The following is a 21262-nucleotide window of genomic DNA, read 5'->3' as shown; positions in this document are numbered from 1 at the left end:
ATCCCAACTCTCTGTTTTCTGTTAGAAAGCCAATCCTCCACCCATGCCAGAATATTATCCCCAATCCCATGATTTTTTACTTTAAATAATAATCTTTGGTGTGGCACCTTGTCAAATGCCTTTTGGAAGTCCAAGTACACCACATCCACTGGTTCCCCTTTATCTGCCCTATATGTTATGTCCTCAAAGAACTCCAACAAATTTGTCAAACATGACTTCCCTTTTGTAAAGCCATGCTGACTTTGTCCTATTAAGCTATGTTTATCCAAATGCCCTGTTACTGTTTCCTTAATTATCGATTCCAACATTTTGCCAACCACAGATGTTAGGCTAACTGGCCTATAATTCCCAGCCTTCTGTCTATTGCCCTTTTTAAATAAAGGAGTTACATTAGCATTTTTCCAATCTGCCGGGACCATTGCCGAGTCCAGCGAGTTTTGAAAAATTATCACTAATGCATCCACAATCCCGACCGCCACTTCCCTTAAGACCCTAGGATGCAAGCCATCTGGTCCAGGGGATTTATCCACCTTCAGTCCCATTAATTTATCAAGTACCATTTCCTTGGTTTCGCTTAATGCCAGCAAAACAAACGAGTTTGTCATTGAATTCAGGCAAGGAGAGCAGTGTACATGCTTCTGTTTATATCAATAGAGTTGAGATTGAGAATTTTACATTCCTTGGATTGAACATCACCAATAGCCTGTCCTAGATCAACCGCATAGATGAATGGGATAAAGGAATTTATTATATTTTCTTTGAACCTCATCAATTTTCAATTGATGCATCCTATCTGGATGCACCACAACTTTGTATGGAAACTGTTCTTCCCATGACTGTGAGAAACTGCAAAATGTTGAGAACACTGCTCAACATATCATAGAACCAGCCTCCTCTCCATTGACTCTGTCTAGGTAAAGCAGCCAATATAATCAAGGACCCACCCACTCCAACCAGTCTCTCTTTTCTCTCTCTCCCATCAAGCAGAAGATTTAAAAAGCGTGAAAAAACATATCAGCAGTCTCAAGGATAACTTTATCTCACTGTTAGAAAGCTATTGAATTGTTCCTTTGTACAACAAGATGGATTTCTGGCTTCACAGTCTACCTTATTGTGACCTTAAACTTTATTATTTACCTGAACTGCACTTTCTATGTAACTGTAATACTTCATTCTGCACTTTTATAGTCTTACCTTGTACTATCCCAGTGCACTGTTGTACTGAGTTGATCTGTGTGGACAATATGCAAAATATTGATCTTCGGTACACATGATAATAATAAAGCAATTTACTTTATCAATACTTTTCAGTCAGTAAGCCGAAGATCAAACTCCGGAAACAATGATCCCTCTTCCTCCTCTCTGTAGAGGATGAACAGTGATAGGAGGCCTTTCTTTCTTTTAATTGTTACCTAGGCCTCACACATCCTGGTATGTGGTGGTGCTTCACTTTAATCCTTGGCAAAGCTCCAGACATCTCCATTTGCTAAAGTTTAGGTAGATTATTCCTATTGTTAATCTGCATGAGATCAATTCATAAGGGAGATCTTTAGCTCGCTGGGACCTGACCCCCATTATTGTGTTTAAATCTTTTGTTGTAATCCCCTCTTGATATAGACATTCACAGAAATTGCACAAGTTTGCACATCTCTGAAAGCTGCCAGTTTGAAATTCATAGAAACTGAAAATGTAGAACACAGGAGACCGTTACAAGAGGAAGAGCAGCTACTTGATAACTTACAGAACCAGGCCAGTAGCCCTATAGATCACAAGTTCTTAAGTTCAGAGTCATAGAATACTGAACAGAAATAGGCCCTTCTTGTCGGTGGTAACTATTATTCTTCCTTGTCCCATCAGCCTGCACCTGGATCATAGCCCTCCATACCCCTTCCATCCATGTACCTATCCAAATTTCTCCTAACTGTTGAAATCAGACTGGCATCAACCACTTCCACTAGCAACTTGTTCCTCACTCTCGTCACCCTCTGAGTGAAGATGTCCCCCCTCATGTTTCCCTTAAACATTACCTCCTTCATCCTTAACCCATGACATCAAGTCTCATCCAACCTCAATGGAAAAAACCTACTTGCATTTAAACTGTCTGTACCCCTCATAATTTTGTATACCTCTATCAAATCTCCCCTCATTCTCCTATGCTTCAGGAAGAGCCCTAACCTATTCAACCTTTCTTTGTAACTCAGGTCCTTATGTGTCGGCAACATCCTTATAAACATTCTCTATACACTTCCAATCTTATTGACATATTTCCTGTAGGTGACCAGAGCTGGGATGGCATGGAAGTGTAATGGATAGCAGAATGCTTTACAGAATCAGAATCAGGTTTATTAGCACCGGCATGTGACATGAAATTTATTAACTTAACAGCAGCAATTCAATGCAATACATAATAAAGAAGAAAAAAATAATAAATAACTAAAGTAAATCTTATTCTGTATATTTTATACAGTATGCATATATTGAATAGATTAAAAATTGTGCGAAAACCAGAAATACTGTATATTAAAAAAAAAGTGAGGTAGTGTCCAAGGGCTCAATGTCCATTTAGGAATCGGATGGCAGAGGGGAAGAAGCTGTTCCTGAATCGCTGAGTGTGTGTCTTCAGACTTCTGTACCTCCTCCCTGATGGTAACAGTGAGAAAAGGGCATGCCCTGGGTGCTGGAGTTCCTTAATAATGGACACTGCCTTTCTGAGATACCGCTTCCTGAAGATGTCCTGGAGACTCTGTAGGCTACTACCCAAGATGCTGACTAAATTTATGACACTCTGCAGCTTTTTTTGCAGATTTAGTCAGCTCTATCTTGGGTAGTAGCCTACACCCCCATACTAGGACAGTGATGCAGCCTGTCAGAATGCTCAGGTGCCATACCGGTGACCCTGGTTCAACTCCTGCCACTGCCTGTAAGGAGTCTGTACGAAATCCCTATGACTGTGTGGGTTTCTTCTGAGTGCTCTGGTTTCCTCCAACAGTCCAAAAGCATATAGGTTGGTAGGATAATTAGCCATTGGAAATTGTCCTGTGATTAGACCCAGATTATATCAGGAGATTGCTGGGCGACATAGCTCAAAGGGCCTATTCTACGCTTTATCCCAATAAATAAATAATTGCACACAATACTCCAAATTAGGCCTCACCAACATCTTAAACAACTTCAACATAACATCCCAACTCCTATACTCAATACTTTGATTTATGAACTCCAATGTGCCAAAAGCCCTTTTTACAACCTTGTCTGTCTTTGATACCACTTTCAAGGAATTCTGGATCTCTAGCTGGAGCCTTTATAAAGTCTGTATGAAGCCTGAAAGCTCCAGTACAGTAAGATACAGATTTGTGTAATAATAGTCACTCTGATAGAGTTAATGCTACACAAATCAGAAGAATGTTATCTTTTTAATAATTTCATTGATGACTCAAGATCCATTTCCACAATAGACATGTATTTCCAAAATCTACTTGTAGGACATAGGACTGGGTGTTGAGAATAATAGTATCATAGAATCATTCAGGACAGAAACAGACCCTTTTGGTCCACTTCATCCATACTGATCACCATCTGTGCTAATACCACTTGCTCACATTAATCCCATACCCCTTTATGTTTTTCTTATCATTCCTAATGCTTTCTAATTGTGCTTGCCGTCACTGATTCTGGCAGCTCATTCCAGATACTCACCAAACTCTGTGGAAAAAGTTGCCCCCCTCTGATGTCCTTCTAATTTCCTCTTTCTCAATTTAAACTTGTGCCATTCAAACCTTGCCCTGGGGAAAAGAAAACACGAGGAAATCTGCAGATGCTGGAAATTCAAGCCACACACACAAAATGCTGGTGGAACACAGCAGGCCAGGCAGCATCTATAGGAAGAAGCACTGTCGACGTTTCAGGCCGAGACCCTTCATCAGTCCTGATTAAGGGTATTGACCTGAAACGTCGACAGTGCTTCTTCCTATAGATGCTGCCTGTCCTGCTGTGTTCCACCAGCATTTTGTGTGTGTTCCTGGGAAAAAGATTATGGTTGTCTATCCTATCTATGCCCCCCACTTTTATAAGAATATTCTGCGCTCTTTCCATTGCCACCATTTCCATTTCCATCTCTATAGCGTTGCCACTGGATACATGGGCCCAATACAACAATGTGTACAGTTGCTGTGTAACGTCCCGAATCTTATGTTCAGTGTCTTAGCCTATCATTATCCTATCCACCGGTGTTGTACTTTGAGAGCTGTCATAGCTAAAGCTCCTCAAAACATCAGCAGATATAAGGTCCTGCCATTTACTCTGTATGATCTACCAGATCTGACTTCCTAAAGTACATTACCTCACTTTTGTCTGGATAATTTCCATCTGTCACTGCTCCACCCAACTTTCCATCTGATCAGTGTCCTGTTATATCCTTAACTATACTTCTTTGATGTCTATGACTCCACTAATTTTCATGTCATCCACAAACATACCAGTCATTCCGCTTGCTCTAAATTCTCATCCAGGTCATCTATATAAGACCATAAGACATAGGAGCAGAATTAGGCCATTCAGCCCATCGAGTCTGTCCTGCCATTGCATCATGGCGGATCCATTTTGCCTGCCTTCTCCCCATAGCTTTTTAACACACACATGCCTTAAATGCACCCAGTGACTTGGCCTCCACAGCCACCTTTGGCAACAAGCTCCACAGATTCACCACCCTCTGGCTAAAGGAATTCCTCCTCATCTCTGTACTAAATAGATGAGCCTTGAGTTTGAGGCTGTGCCCTCTGGTCCTAGACTCCCCCACCAAAGGAAATATCCACTTCACATCCACTTTATCTAGGCCTTTCAACATACAATAGGTTTCACTGTGATCACCCCTCATTCTAAGTTCAGCAAGCACAGGCCCAGGGCCTTCAATCACTGCTCATATGACAACCCTTTCATTGCTAGAATCATTCTCGTGAACTTCCTCTGAACCCTCTCCAACATCTATTACAAACAGCCAAGATTCTGACAGCAATCATTGTAGCACGTCTCTTGTTACAGACATCCAGTTAGAAAAAACACCCATCCACCATTGCTCTCTGCTTCTCATCACCAAGCCAAATTTTGGATCCATTTAGCCATCATACCATAGATCCCTTGTGCCTTAATCTGAATCAGCCTACCATGCGAGACTTTGTCAAAAGCCTTACTAAAGACCATGCAACCTATGTTTTCTCCTAGACTAGATTTACACAAGATTTCATGAAATTCAGAATGCTTAGGGATGATTTGTTTGAATCAGTAGTCAATTGTTAGGGGAAAGATGCATTTTTCATTGGTGGCTAAGCTCAGGACAACAGACATCATAAAAGAAGAACCAGGCCATTATCACAGACTTCAGGGAATGAATGTTCTGTCCCTACTCTTATCTTCTGTGCAAGCACCTTGCCCAAACATATAGCTTGTCCACTGTTTACTTTATAACTTCATAAGGCATTCCTTAAAAGTTGCAAATAAATACCCAACAGAAGTGTTAATGCCCCTTCAACACCCAGGTGCCACCATGCACACCTAGCCTGTGATATTTGATTGGGGAGAATGGGTCAAGTTGGTAGGAAAAGTGACTCCGAAACTAAGGGAAAGAGTAGTGGTGGAAGATATTTGGTTGTAAGATGAGCTAAAGGATTATGGGAAAAGAAGAATTAGAGGCAGCAACTTGAACAAGACTCAAGGCTGAAAGACTTTGAAAGATTGACTGAGCAAGGGTTTTTTCCTTTGGTTTGAAATAGCAGTGACTTGATGGAAGTGTATAAGATGATAAGAGGGATTCATAGAGTGGATAGCCACAGACTTTTTCCATGGAGTAAATAACTAATGCAAGGAGGCAAAATCTTGAGGTGATTGGAAGAAAGTATGTGGAGTGGGGGACGTCAAAGATAGGTTTTATAACCAGTGAGTGGTGGGTATGTGGAATGAACTTGCAGGGGTGGGAGGGAAGCATTAGATTGGTCTTGGAGAAGGTTGGCATAACATCGTGGGCTGAAGGGCTTGCACGGTAGTGTACTCTTCAATGTTCAATATTCTAGGAAACAAAAACACAGTTACCTTTAAGCAATTATTGCAACATAACACGAGATTTTCTAGAGAAACAATAGATTCTTCAAACTCTGGAACTCCTGAGCAACTCATACAGAATACTGGAGGAACCCAGGAGGTCAGGTAGCATCTATAGAGGGTCTTAGCCCAAAACATTGACTGTTTCTTTCCCTCCATAGATGCTGCCTGATCTGTTGAGTTCCCTGGACATTTTTTGTGTGCATTGCTCATGAAATCTTTCTACTTGTTCAAAAGGTTGTATAACATTTAAGTCAGTACATTCATTAAACCATAAGTAGAAATACCTCTTGAATTAACGGCATTGAATCTGGTCTAACACTCCTAAATAATTCGGAGACAGTGGTATGAATTCTGCAGTAAAGAAACAGGCAATGATATTTTTTTCCCAGTTATTTATCCTGAAAATAAATTATTAAGCTTAGGATCATTGTTTCTGAAAGAAGGGAGAGTCTCCAGATATAACCCAGTGTGGAGTAAATTTATTGTCATTGAAGTGACTGCTGCATCACATGGCTTTGAAAAATTATTTCTATCACAGTTACAGGAACTGAACAGGTAGCTCCCCTTAAATGTAATGACGATGTGCCTCACCTGTTCTCAAGAAGTTCACAGGATCAGCAGACAGAAACAGGCACAGATGAGCAAACTTTGAGACCTCGACGGAAAGATACACCATTTCTGCACCAGCCACCACCACTCATGACAGGTAGACTTTATGTTACATATTAAGCAAGAGTACTATTCCAACCATCTCATTTTCATAACCTGTCTTTAAAGAGGAAGGGTAACAATAATCTATATGTATTTCACAAAATTACATTTTTCTTGTACTCACTGCAGGGAAGAACGTTGCTAAGTTACTGACATTAACTTGAACAAATATAATTAGTAAACAGCTGTCAAATTAAACTAGGTCACAATGAAATAAGCTTGTTAAAAGAGATCTTAACTTATTTCTTTTTAAAAAGATTAACTGCTTTTCAGAAAAATTCAAAGCATTGAAGAAGTTTCAGACAAAATAATCTAATAGAATTATTTGGATACAACTATTCTACCTATTTACTAAAAGTGGCATAATTATAGAAACATAGATAACCTACAGCACAATACAGGCCCTTCTGCCCACAAAGCTGTGCTGAACATGTCCTTATCTTAGAAATTATGTAGGGTTACCCATAGCCCTCTGTTTTTCTGAGCTCCATGTACCTGTCCAGGAGTCTCTTAAAAGACCCTTTCGTAACCGCTTCCACCACCATCGCCGGCAGCCCATTCCACGCACTCACCACTCTCTGTGTAAAAAACTTAGCCCTGACTTCTCCTCTGTACCTACTTCGAAGTGCCTTAAAACTATACCCTCTCATGCTAGCCATTTCAGCCCTGGGAAAAAGCCTCTGATTATCCACACAATCAATGCCTCTCATCATCTTATACACCTCTATCAGATCACCTCTCATCCTCTGTCGCTGCAAGGAAAAAAGGTCAAGTTCACAACCTATTCTCACAAGGCATGCTTCCCAATCCAGGCAACATTTTTGTAAATCTCCTCTGTACCCTTTCTATGGTTTCCACAACCTTCCTATAGTGAGGTGATTAGAACTGAGCACAGTACTCCAAGTGGGATCCCACCAGGGTCCTATATAGCTGCAACATTACTTCTCGAGTCTTAAACTCAGTCCCAAGATTGATGAAGGCCAATGCATCGTACGCTTTCTTAATCACAGAGTCAACCTGCAAAGCAGCTTTGAGTGTCCTATGGACTCGGGCCCCAAGATCCCTCTGATCCTCCACGCTGCCAACTCCTACCATTATTACTATATTATAGACAATAGACAATAGGTGCAGAAGTAGACCATTCGGCCCTTCGAGCCTGCGCCGCCATTCTGAGTTCATGGCTGATCATCTACTATCAATACCCGGTTCCTGCCTTGCCCCCATATCCCTTGATTCCCCTATCCATAAGATACCTATCTAGCTCCTTCTTGAAAGCATCCAGAGAATTGGCCTCCACTGCCTTCCGAGGCAGTGCATTCCAGACCCCCACAACTCTCTAGGAGAAGAGGTTTTTCCTTAACTTTGTCCTAAATGACCTACCCCTTATTCTCAAACCATGCCCTCTGGTACTGGACTCTCCCAGCATCTGGAACATATTTCCAGATCTGGCATATTCATATGAACATATTCTGTCATCATATTTGACCTACCAAAATGAACCACCTCACACTTACCTGGGTTGAATTTCATCTGCCACTTCTCAGCCCAGTTTTGCATCCTATCAATGTCCCACTGTAATCTCTGACAGCCCTCCACACTATCCACAACACACCCAACCTTTGTGTCATCAGCAAATTTACTAACCCATTCCTCCACTTCCTCATCCAGGTCATTTATAAAAATCACAAAGAGTAGGGTCCCAGAACAGATCCCTGAGGCACTCCACTGATGACCGACCTCCATGCAGAATATGACCCATCTACAACCACTCTTTGACTTCTGTGGGCAAGCCAGTTCTGGATCCACAAAGCAATGTCCCCTTGGATCCCATGCCTTCTAACTTTCTCAAAAAACCTTTCATGGGGTACCTCATCAAATGCCTTGCTGAAATCCATATACACTACATCTACTGCTCTACGTCCATCAATGTGTTTAGTCATATCCTCAAAAAAATTCAATCAGGCTCGTAAGGCATGACCTGCCTTTCACAAAGCCATGCTGACTATTCCTAATCATATTATGCCTCTCCAAATGTTCATAAACTCACTGGTCTATAATTTCCTGGGCTATCTCTATTCCTTTTCTTGAATTTCCCTGAGAACATCTGTTCCCAATTCATGCTTCCAAGTTCTTGCCTGATATTCTGATATTTCCCCTTACTCCAATTAAATGCATTCCTAACTTGTCTGTTCCTATCCCTCTCCAATGCTATGGTGAAGGAGATAGAATTGTGAACACTATCTCCAAAATTCTCTCCCACTGAGAGATCTGACACCTGACCGGGTTCATTTCCCAAAACCAGATCAAGTACAACCTCTCCTCTTGTAGGCTTATCTACATATTGTGTCAGGAAACCTTCCTAAACACACCTAACAAACTCCACCCCATCTAAACCCTTTGCTCTAGGGAGATGCCAATCAATATTTGGGAAATTAAAATCTCCCACCACAACAACCTTGTTATTATTACACCTTTCCAGAATCTGTCTCCCTACCTGCGCCTCGATGCCCCTGTTACTACTGGGTTGACCTCTGATCAACAGTGCCACGCCCCCACATCTTTTGCCTCCCTTCCTGTCCTTTCTAAAGCACCTAAAGCCTGGCACTCGAAGTAACCATTCCTGCCCCTGAGCCATCCAAATCTCTGTAATGGCCACAACATCATAGCTCCAAGAGCTGATCCACACTCTAAGCTCATCTGCTTTGTTCATAATACTCCTTGCATTAAAATAGACACATCTCAAACCATCGATCCGAGTGCGTCGTTTCTCTATCACCTCCCTCTCGCATCTTCCAAGCTTTCTCTATTTGTGAACCAACTGCCTCTTCCCCAGTCTCTTCAGTAGGGTTCCCACACCCCAACAATCCTAGTTTAAAGTCTCCCCAATAGCCTTAGCAAACCTCTCCATCAGGATGTTGGTCCCCTTGGGATTTAAGTGCAACCTGTCCTTTTTGTACAGGTCACTTCTGCCACAAAAGAGGTCCCAATGATTCAGAAATCTGAATCCCTGCCCCCTGCTCCAATCCCTCAGCCACGCATTTATCCTCCACCTCACTGTATTCCTATACTCACTGCCAAGTGGCACAGGCAGTAATCCCGAGATGACTACCTTTGTGGTCCTGCTTCTCAAATTCTCCCTGTAGTCTGCTTTCAGGACCTCCTCCCTTTTCCTGCCTATGTCATTTGTACCAGTATGTACCATGACCTCTGGCTGTTCTCCTTCCCACTTCAGGATATCGTGGACGCGATCAGAAAAATCCCATACGCTGGCACCCGGGAGGCAAACTACCATCTGTGCTTCTTTCCTGCGTCCACAGAATCACCCGTCTGACTCCCTAAATATAGAGTCCCCTATCTCTGCACCCATCCTCATTCTTTCCCTTCCCTTCTGAGCCACAGGGCCAGACTCTGCTGGAGGCATGGCCACTGTTGCTTCCCTTAGGTAGGCCATCCCACCCAACAGTACTCAAACAGGAGTACTTATTGTCAAGGGGTACAGCCACAGGGGTGCTCTCCTGACTGTTACCCACTTATCATCTCCTGAGGCCTCAGTGTGACTACCTGCCTATAGCTCCTCTCTTTCACCTCCTCACTTTCCCTGACCAGATGAAGGTCATTGAGCTGCATCTCCAGCTCCCTAACAGAGTCCCTCAGGAACTGCAGCTCAACACACCTTGTGCAGATGTGGCTATCTGTGAGGCTGGGAGACTCCAGGACTTCCCACATCCGACACTGAGCACAGAGCACTGGCCTCACACACATTCTTCTTGTCTGTATCCTACACAGGCAATCTGCCTCACCTCAATCCATTATCACCGAAGCCTCATTGAGCCAAAGCCTTCCTACTCTGTCTCCCTCTACTCCGTTCCCCACTCATCTGATGCCCGCTCTGTAAGTGTCTCTTTTTAAACTCTTCTCACTGTTCTCACTGGCTGACGTCCACGTGCTTACGCAGTCGTGCCCTGATCAACCGCTGAAGAAATAACCTTTGCAATGGAAATAACAGTCATGAAAGCTTTACATGGCTACTTTGAGATGACAAAAGATAAGTATCCAGCTAACAAGCACCAGTGGAACCAGATTCTTATTAGCACTTCTGTTCCATTGTAATGTTGCCAGTAATGCAATAAGAACCATTTGTACAAACTTCTACCTCAGTGAAGTGGAAGAAGCACTGACAATGTTCTTGGCCTCAATGAGCTTAGACAAAGCGTGCCAAAAGTTGAACAGGCAATCCACAAATTCTCACTGGAAGCACAAGTGCATTCCCTTGCTCTTTCAGTTTTCCCTTTCCATCAGTTTTATTCTCATCCCGCACACTGTCTGAGGCCAGTTATAAGGCCTCGACTTATTTATGAATGAGCCAAGCTTCCAAAATCATCTTCATTTCATCACAAAGATAACTTCCTTCCACATTTGTATTAGGTGTAATCTTCCTCCCTGTTTAAACCCATCACACCTGCCTGTTCGGCATCCACAGTCCTCCATAATCTCGAAGTTAAAATCAAATCTCCCCATGGCTTTGAAACCCATCATCATAGTAGCATCATAGAGTTTACACTACTTGTAACTGCATGTTTCACTTCAGAAGCTCCGTTGCTACCACATGGGTAGATAAATTAACCAATGGGAATTATCCTCAGTAATTAGGTGAATCATGGTGCATGGTGGAAGGTTGTTGATGACAATGTGGAGAGAATAAAATGACATTGGCATGTAGTTAATAACATGAGTGTTTGGTGATCAGCATGGATGCGATGAGCCAAAAACCCATTTTACTCTCTCAACTGTCACATAGTTGTCTTATATTTTGCGTATTCACTGGTGTCTAGGCCTCAGCCATTGATTCTAAACTCTCAATTTACTACCTGCCTTTTCTCATCGTTATTTCTCTGACCTCTATTGGAGCATAGAACATTACAACCCTTAGGCCCATGATGATGTGCCAACCTTTAAACCCACTGTAATATCAATCTAATTCTTCACTCCTGCATGGCTCTCCATTTATCTATCAACCATGTGCCTATCTAAGAGTTTCTTAAATGGCCCTAATGTATCTGCCTCTACCACCACCCCGGCAGTCCTTTCCATGCGCCTACCACTCTCTGTGTAAAGAACTTACCTCTGACACACCTCCTATACTTCCCTCCAATCACTTTAAAATTATACCCCATGCATTAGCCATTTCTGAACTGGGGAAAATCATTGGCTATCCACTCGATCTATACTTCTTATCAACTTGTACATCTCACCTCTCATCCACCTTCACACCAAAGAGAAAAACCTAGCTTGCTCAGCCTATCTTCATAAGCCATGCAATCTAATCCATGCAGCATCCCAATAAATCTGTACCCTCTGAGCCCTCTCTAAAGATTCCACATCCTCCTATAATGAGGCGACCAGAAATAAACACAATACTCCAAGTGTGGTCTCAACAGAGTTTTATAAAACTGCAACATTACCCCATGGTTCTTGAACTCAATCACTCAACTTATGAAGACAAACCACCATAATCATTCTTATCAACTTACGTGGTGACTTTGAAGCATCTATAGATGTGAACTCCAAGATCCCTCTGTTCCTACACACTGCCAAACATCCTCCCATTAATCCTGTATTCCACCTTCAAATTTGACCTCCAAAAATCAAAGTTCAAAATCAATTTATTATCAGATTATATATTTGTCATCATATACAACCCTGAGATTCATTTTCTTGTGGGCATTCACTGTAAGTACAAAGAAACACAATACAATCAATGAAAGACTGCCACAACAAGATGGACAAACAAGCAGTCTGTAAAAGACAACAAAATGAGTAAATACAAAAGAAAAACAATAATAATAATAATAATAATAATAATAATAATAATAATAATAACAACAAATAAATAAGCAATAAATATCGAGAACAGGAGATGAAGAGTCCCTGAAAGTGAATCTATAGGTTGTATTCAGTTCAGTGTTGGGGTGAGTGACATTGAGTCATGTTAGCCTCTCTGGTTCAAGAACCTGATGATTGAGGGGTTATCTGTTCCTAAGCCTGCTCATGAGGCTCCTGTACCTCCTTCCTGATGGCAGCAGTGAGAAGAGAGCATGGCCTGGATAGTGGGGTTCCTGTTGATGGATGCTGCTTTCCTGCAACAGCGCTCCTTGTAGAGGGCTTACCTGTGATGGACTGGGCCATATCCACAACTTTTTGTAGGCTTTTCCATTCAAAGACATTGGTGTTTGCATGCCAGGCTGTGATGCAACCAGTCAATATACTCTCCTCTGAACATATATAGAAGTCTGTCAAAATGGTTGATGATGCACTAAATCTACGCAAACTTCACTGAAAGTAGAATTGCAGCTGTGCTTTCTTTATAATGGCTCTCACATGCTGGATCCAGGACAAATCCTCTGAGATGATAACAAAGATGAATTTAAAGTTGCTAACTCTCTCTACATACTGTAAAAGGGATGGATGGTTTGGAGTTTGTAAAACGTGTGCAAGATAGTTTTTTGCAGCAATACATAGAGGTACCAACTAGAGAAGGGGCAGTGTTGGATCTTCTGTTAGGGAATGAAATAGGTCAGGTGACAGAAGTATGTGTTGGGGAGCACTTCGGGTCCAGCGATCACAATGCCATTAGTTTCAATATAATTATGGAGAAGGATAGGACTGGACGCAGGGTTGAGATTTTTGATTGGAGAAAGGCTAACTTTGAGGCAATGCGAAAGGATTTAGAAGGAGTGGATTGGGACAATTTGTTTTATGGAAAGGATGTAATAGAGAAATAGCGGTCATTTAAAGGTGAAATTTTGAGGGTATAGAATTTTTATGTTCCTGGGTAAGTTGAAAGGAAAGGTTAAAAGTTTGAGAGAGCCATGGTTTTCAAGGGATATTGGAAACTTGGTTAGGAAAAAAGAGAGATAGCTACAATAAATATAGGCAGCATGGAGTAAATGAGGTGCTCGAGGAATATAAAGAATGTAAGAAGAATCTTAAGAAAGAAATTAGAAAAGCTAAAAGAAGATACGAGGTTGCTTTGGCAGTAAGGTGAAAATAAATCCAAAGGGTTTCTACAGTTATATTAATAGCAAAAGGATAGAGAGGGATAAAATTGGTCCCTTAGAGAATCAGAGTGGACAGCTATGTGTGGAGCCAAAAGAGATGGGGGAGATTTTGAACAATTTCTTCTCTTTGGTATTCACTAAGGAGAAGGATATTGAATTATGTAAGGTAAGGGAAACAAGTAGGGAAGTTATGGAAACTATGATGACTAAAGAGGAGGAAGTACTGGCACTTTTAAGGAATATAAAAGTGGATAAATCTCTGGATCCTGACAGGATATTCCCTAGGACCTTGAGGGAGGTTAGTGTAGAAATAGCAGGGGCTCTGACAGAAATATTTCAAATGTCATTAGAAACGGGGATGGTGCTGGAGGATTGGCATATTGCTCATGTGGTTCCATTGTTTAAAAAGGGTTCTAAGAGTAAACCTAGCCTGTCAGTTTGATGTCAGTGGTGGGTAAATTAATGGAAAGTATTCTTAGAGATGGTATATATAATTATCTGGATAGACAGGGTCTGATTAGGAACAGTCAACATGGATTTGTGTGTGGAAGGTCATGTTTGACAAATCTTACTGAATTATTTGAAGAGATTACGAGGAAAGTTGACGAGGGTAAAGCAGTGGATGTTGTCTATATGGACTTCAGTAAGGCCTTTGACAAGGTTCCACACAGAAGGTTAGTTAGGAAGGTTCAATCGTTAGGTATTAATATTGAAGTAGTAAAATGGATTCAACAGTGGCTGGATGGGAGATGCCAGAGAGTAGTGGTGGATAACTGTTTGTCAGGTTGGAAGCTGGTGACTAGTGGTGTGCCTCAGGGATCTGTACTGGGTCCAATGTTTTTTGTCATATACATTAATGATCTGGATGATGGGGTGGTAAATTGGATTAGTAAGTATGTAGATGATACTAAGGTAGGTGGTGTTGTGGATAATGAAGTAGGTTTTCAAAGTTTGCAGAGAGATTTAGGCCAGTTAGAAGAGTGAGCTGAGCGATGGCAGATGGAGTTTAATGCTGATAAGTGTGAGGTGCTACATTTTGGTAGGAATAATCCAAATAGGACATACATGGTAAATGGTAGGGCATTGAAGAATGCAGTAGAATAGAGTGATCTAGGAATAATAGTGCATAGTTCCCTGAAGGTGGAATCTCATGTGGATAGGGTGGTGAAGAAAGCTTTTGGTATGTTGGCCTTTATAAATCAGAGCATTGAGTATAGGAGTTGGGATGTAATGTTAAAATTGAACAAGGCATTGCTAAGGTCGAATTTGAAGTATTGTGTACAGTTCTAGTCACCGAATTATAGGAAAGATATCAACAAAATAGAGAGAGTACAGAGAAGATTTACTAGAATGTTACCTAGGTTTCAGCACCTAAGTTACAGGGAAAGATTGAACAAGTTAGGTCTTTATTCTTTGGAGAGTAGAAGGTTGAGGGGGGACTTGATAGAGGTATTTTAAATTATGAGGGGGATAGATAAAGTTGATGTGGATAGGTTTTTTTTTCCATTGAGAGAAGGGGAGATTCAAACAAGAGGACATGATTTGAGACTTAGGGGGCAAAAGTTTAAGGGTAACATGAGGGGGAATTTCTTTACTCAGAGAGTGGTAGCTGTGTGGAATGAGCTTCCAGTAGAAGTGGTAGAGGCAGGTTTGGTATTGTCATTTATAGCAAAATTGGATAGGTATATGGACAGGAAAGGAATGGAGGGTTATGGGCTGAGTGCGGGTGGGATTAGGTGAGAGTAAGCCTTTGGCACGGACTAGAAGGGCCGAGATGGCCTGTTTCTGTGCTGTAATTGTTATATGGTTATATGGTCTGATACCCTAATGAAGACTGGTTCATGGATCTCTGGTCCCCTCCTCTTGAAGTCAATAGTCAGTTCCTTGGTCTTGCTGACATTGTTGTGGCACCCCTCAGCCAGATTTTCGATCTCCCTCCTATACAGTATGCTGAATTGTCACCACCTTTGATTCATCCAAAGACAATGGTGCTATAGACAAAATTAAATGTGGCATTGGAGTTGTGCTTAGCCTCACAGTCATTAGTATAGAGCAAGTAGAGCAGGGGGCCAAATACACAGTCTTGTGGTGTACCTGTGCTGACAGTGATTATGGAGGAGATGTTGTTGCTAATCTAAACAGACTCAGATCTGCAAAGGAGGAAACTGAGGTTCCGGTTGCACAAGGAGCTATTGAAGCCTAGGATTTTGAGGTTTTAATTAGTTTTGAGGGAATGATAGTGTTGATCGCAAAGTTGTAGACAATGAATAGCATCCTGATGTATACATCTTCTCTGTCCAAATGTTGTAGGGTTGATGAAGAAAAATGGTATCTTCTCGACTCTTCACATTTCTCCTGGTTAAAACTCATCTGCCACCCCTCAGCATACCTTTGCATCTGGTCAGTGCCCCATTGGAACCTTCAGCAGCTTTTAATACCATCCATGACTCCCAACCTTACTCGCCCATCCTTCCACTTCCTCATCCAAAGTCATTTATAAAAATCCCAAAGAGCAGGGGTCCCAGAATAGATCCCTGCAAAACCACTTGTCACTGACCTCCAGGCAGAATACACTCCTTTGTCCTTTTATGGGCAAGCCAATTCTGTATCTACACAGAAAGATTCTCTGGATCCCTTGCCACATGACTTTCTGAATAAGCCTACCATGGGGGACCTTATCAAATGTCTTACAAAAGTCCATCTACTACTCTACCTTCATCAATGTGCTTTGTTACATCCTCAAAGAATTCAATCAGGCTCATGATCACATGCCAACTACCCCAAATCAGACCATGCTTCTCCAAATACTTATAAATATTGTCTTTAAGAACCTTCTCCAATAATTTGCCCACTACTGAAGTAAAACTTACTGGTCTATAATTCCTAAGGTTATTTCTACTCTCTTTCTTGAACATTTCCCCTCGTTCAATCATCTGGTACCATCCAATGACCATTGAGAATGCAAAGATCATCATCAAAGGGGCAGAAATCCCTTTGCTTGCTTCTTGCAGTAACACGGGATCCATCTCATCTGGCCGTAGGATTTACAGTTATTGGTGCAACTTTCCCTAATCTGCCTCCCGATCTGTCTCTTTTGCTACTGGAGTATCTATTTTAAGGTGATTGTTGGAGGCTGCAGGCAACTTTTACCTGTTCCCAGTTGGCAACAAATTTACCAGATGCAATTGTCGGTCACTCTAAACACTCTCATCTCATCAATCTGTTTGGGAGGAGGACAGAGATATGATTGACAAGGGTGAGGTGTGGTGGCTGGGTAGGTTGGTAATGAAGTGATCAGAAATGAGTGATCTCAGTAGTTCTGATGATGGCAGGAGCATTTCTGAACCTAACACTGAGAATGTACCTTGAAAAAATAATTCTGGAAGGTGTACTGGTGATCTCCGATTAGGTGGCCAGTAGACAAATTCTGTTTGCATTCATGAACCCAGTTTTGAGCAGGGTGCTTCAATCAGATGCTTAGGACTTAGTCTTTAAATACAATTGTCTTTGGACAGTAACATGTGCATCTATCTGTAACTCACCAAAATAGGGTGCTTAGATGCACTTTCTGTAACAAAGAAACAGGGATGGATTTTAAATGTTCTGTTGACCTATCTTATTGATATCATCATTTGTCATTGTGTAAGTATTCACTGGAATACCTACAACTACTGAGATTCATGTTGCCTTGTCACAGCACACCTCTGAATGACTATGGGACACGGATTCCACTTTATATTTCCCAACTACATAAAAGCAGCTGTACTGTAGTTGTGTGATCTTTAATTTAAACATCCAGGGCTTGGGGATCTTTCTTTTTGACTGTGTGGTTTACATCATCTTCTAGTATCTCACTACTTTCTGATAGTTCCATGCCTTTAGACATTTTCTGTTCAGCTTCTGGTGCAACAGTTACTCTCTTGTTCATGTTCTTTACAAGACTTTGGAAATAATTTTTTCCTGGAACTCAGACATATGGGCCTAGAGAATGGCTTGAACCTGGAGGCTGTTGCAGCATTAGCACTGAAGATCAGATCATTGCTGGAATGGGCAAGGCTGCATTCGAGATGCCTGTAGAATATCAGCAGACAGCTCAACTATCGTTAAAAATCTAACCAGTAAGAACTTAAACTTGAATATTGATCAACACATGGAAGTATAATACTGTTGCTCTGAAAGAGACTGTTGAAAAGGGGGCAGGATTGGCAACTCATTCATGTTATGAAATCTGCAGATGGGATAGGGAATGAGAAATTATAAAAGAGGAGCTTTGAACAAATGAAAGGGTCACAATTCCATTTCTGGAGATTTACCACAGGCCTCATGATCAGCAGATAAAAAAGGCAGGTATAGGGACACATCAGAGAGAATCCTACAGTGTGAGAGGATTTTAACTCCAATGTGAACTGGGATCACCTCTGAAGGGCTTAGAGAGGGTTGATTTTTTTAAGAGGACACCCACGAGAGCTTTCTGAACCAGTCATGGAGAGTCTGAGAGAGAAGGTAAGACTGGACCCAGTCCTACATGATGTAGTTGGAATGTCAGTATTTGAGACAATGACTGTAACTCTAAGTTTGAAGGTAGTTTTGGAAAGGGCTAAGCGTGGTCCAGGAATCAAATTACCAAACTGGAAGAAGGCATCTTTCAAAATCATAATGCAGTACCTCATAAAAGTAAACTAGGGAGTACCAACTTGCAGGTAAGTCTATATTGCACAAGCGGGAGTGATTTAAAAGTGAAATAATGAAGCCAACATGTTCCCATAATGTTGAAAGATAATTGCAGCAGGCCCAAGGAACCTTAGAAGGTAAGGGCTTGATTTTAAAAAGCACACAGCAGATACAGAGCTAGAGGTGTTTGTGTAGGTGTATGGTAATTGCACTGAGATACTTCAGTATAATATGAGTGGACATGAAATATCAATTGTCAATAAGATTAACAAAATAAAAGAAAAAAAACAAAAACATTTTATGAAGCATGTGAGGGGCAGAAGGGTAACTAGAGAAGGAGGAGAATACCAATGGGTAAGCTGTGTGTGGAACCAGGAGGTTGTAAGTGAGGTCTTAAATACTTATCTCTATTCAACAGGGAGAACAAGAATTCAGAGATGGGTTAATATTTCAGAACTTGTTATAATTAAACAGAGGGTATTAACTGTCTTAGCAGGCTTAAGGTTAAATTCCCATAGATGGCTGTGGTTTCAAGTGGAGGTGAATTGGATTAAATAGGCAGGTACCCAATGGTGGGCAAAAAGAGCATGTTTCTCTGCTCCTTGACTATAGTATTATTGTTTCCAAATTTAGCTCATCACAAATTGTCTGTGGCCCACTGCTTTTTCTGGACTGACGAAGGAGAACTGCAAACTATTCGACACATCAGTCAGGGAGGGAAGGTGGGTTTGGGGTGGGGGAAGTTCGGAAGAGATCAGTCAGGGAGGGAAGGTGGGTTTGAGGTGGGGGAAGTTCGGAAGAGCGGTCTTCCTTCATTTGAACAGAGTTGCCTGAAATTCAGAACAAACCAAATTTGATACAACAGAAGTGTTTGCAAGAAAAGTTTGAATCAAGCAACTGCTTTCTTCTTAGGGTGTGTAATATTGACGCTGTACATTTACAGGTTTCCTCAACAAGTCCCTGACAGAATGTCCTGTCTCAAGTGTGCTTGTATCAAAGTAACAATGCACCCATTGTTTATCTTCTTCTCTAGAACAGTTGTGCAGTAACATCTGAAACTGCAATGAAAACTAGGTTTAAAATTTCATCAATCATTTGTGAAATTAAATTCTATACTTCTAGATGTTTAAGACCATTTTGAAATTCAGAAAAAGTGTCTTATCATGCATCTTTTCCCTCACCAGATAACTTTAAGGTTATTATTTTTCTTTAAAATTAGTAAATAAGTCATTACAAAATGCAACCAATGTTGAATAGTTACAGGTGATTGGTTGAATTAGTATGAAAAGATTGGATGTTGGTCCTCATCTCTAGTTACTTACAATGAATTTTCTTGGTACTTTGCAAATGAATTACTAGAGCAAAATAAGATGCACAACGATAAGACCAGTGGAATTAAGATGCATTTGTTTCACATTTTAACCTACCAAAATTCTCTTCACAGAGCAAAGTCTGTCTTTAAACTCTTTTGTCCAGAAAGCGAACTGGTCCCATTTGCCAATGCTCTTTTGCACATTTACAGGGGTGAAACACTTAAGGAGCAAAAATGAAACGCCATTCCTTGAGGAAGAAGAGGCAGCATCGGAAAAGGAAGAATGGTCACCAAAGACCAACTCTTGAGCACCTGGAAAGGAGTTTTACGGTATCTGAACTGAGAAAGCTTTCCTTCTGTCATCCTGCATCAACTCTGGTGGATATTTCCAGGCCCTCATTTAATCATCTTGAAGGGGTTTGGGGCTTAGAAACCTACTTGTATAAATTCACATTAGACTTCAGTCCAGGAAGCAAGTCTCACACAATCAAAGATACACACAAATATGATTGTGTAGAACCAAAATTCAAATCTGTCTACCATAAATTCACTTTTAGTCACTTTGCAAATGTAATAATATTGACATTATTGGTATTGTTAAATGAATATTATTATTCTACTTTGTTGATGCAAATCTAACCTACTGTAAATATTCAAGAACTCTAAATAAAGAATGAAAATAAACTGACAGTTTAATATTTTAGCCCCCATCAATCACTCTACATGCATGTTTGTAGCTCTGACCAAAAAAAAAATTGAGAATTGTAGGAAAATTTGGCATAGGAATGCTGGAACAATTACTACATTAAAATAAAGGACTGAGCCAGGTTGCCTGTGACAACTTAATTATTGGCCAAAAAGATACCAAGACTTTCAAAGCAGGAAATGCACCATCTAGAGGATCAAATTGTGCCACCTTTGCTGTGATGGGAGAGGTGTAATAGTGATTAGGGTGTGGGGATGGATTTGTGGGATTCATGGGAAAGCTGTTGAAAATGGAAAAGAACAAAAAACAAAATGTTCAAAAACAGCAGGGCCAGTGGGAGTGAGCAAACACAAAGCCAGCACTGCCAATCAAAGATGCATAGACCTCACAGCCCTTCCCAGTTTGGCAATGTAATTTTTTTTATCACTAATTTTTTATTGCAACACCAAATTACATTCAATACAACCAGTTGCCGATTACGTTTTGACTGTTTAACCCAATCACCCCCAACCCTCATCGCCATCCCCCCTCCACCCCTCATCCTCATCCTCGTCTCCACCCCCTGTCCACCCCTCTCTCCCCCACCATCCTTCTCCCCTCCACCAACCAACTGAATAGTAGTACATACACAGACAGAGCATTCCTATTTTAACAGAAGATCTTTTAGGTTAGATATCAAATTTGTCCACATTAAGATTGTGTTTGGTCGTG

The 21262-nt window shown here is 41.2% G+C and overlaps 1 protein-coding gene across 7 annotated transcripts in view; it reads left to right on the top strand.

Moving 5' to 3' along the window:
• ppp1r1c (protein phosphatase 1, regulatory (inhibitor) subunit 1C) overlaps positions 1 to 20529 on the top strand; it is a 109478-nt gene extending 88949 nt beyond the window's left edge. For 6 of the 7 annotated variants that reach the window (XM_073047070.1, XM_073047075.1, XM_073047069.1 and 3 more), the window contains 2 exons: positions 6632 to 6799; positions 20056 to 20529. In XM_073047070.1, the coding sequence (XP_072903171.1) occupies positions 6632 to 6799; positions 20056 to 20153 (266 nt within the window). In that variant the 3' untranslated portion in view covers positions 20154 to 20529. The remainder of the gene's footprint in view (positions 1 to 6631; positions 6800 to 20055) is intronic. The other variant, XM_073047072.1, reaches the window with a different exon arrangement.
• Positions 20530 to 21262: the final 733 nt, after the last annotated feature.

This window comes from Hemitrygon akajei, chromosome 5 (genome assembly GCF_048418815.1).
Source record: "Hemitrygon akajei chromosome 5, sHemAka1.3, whole genome shotgun sequence".
Lineage (NCBI taxonomy): Eukaryota > Metazoa > Chordata > Chondrichthyes > Myliobatiformes > Dasyatidae > Hemitrygon > Hemitrygon akajei.
This window is presented reverse-complemented; position numbering and strand designations above follow the sequence as displayed.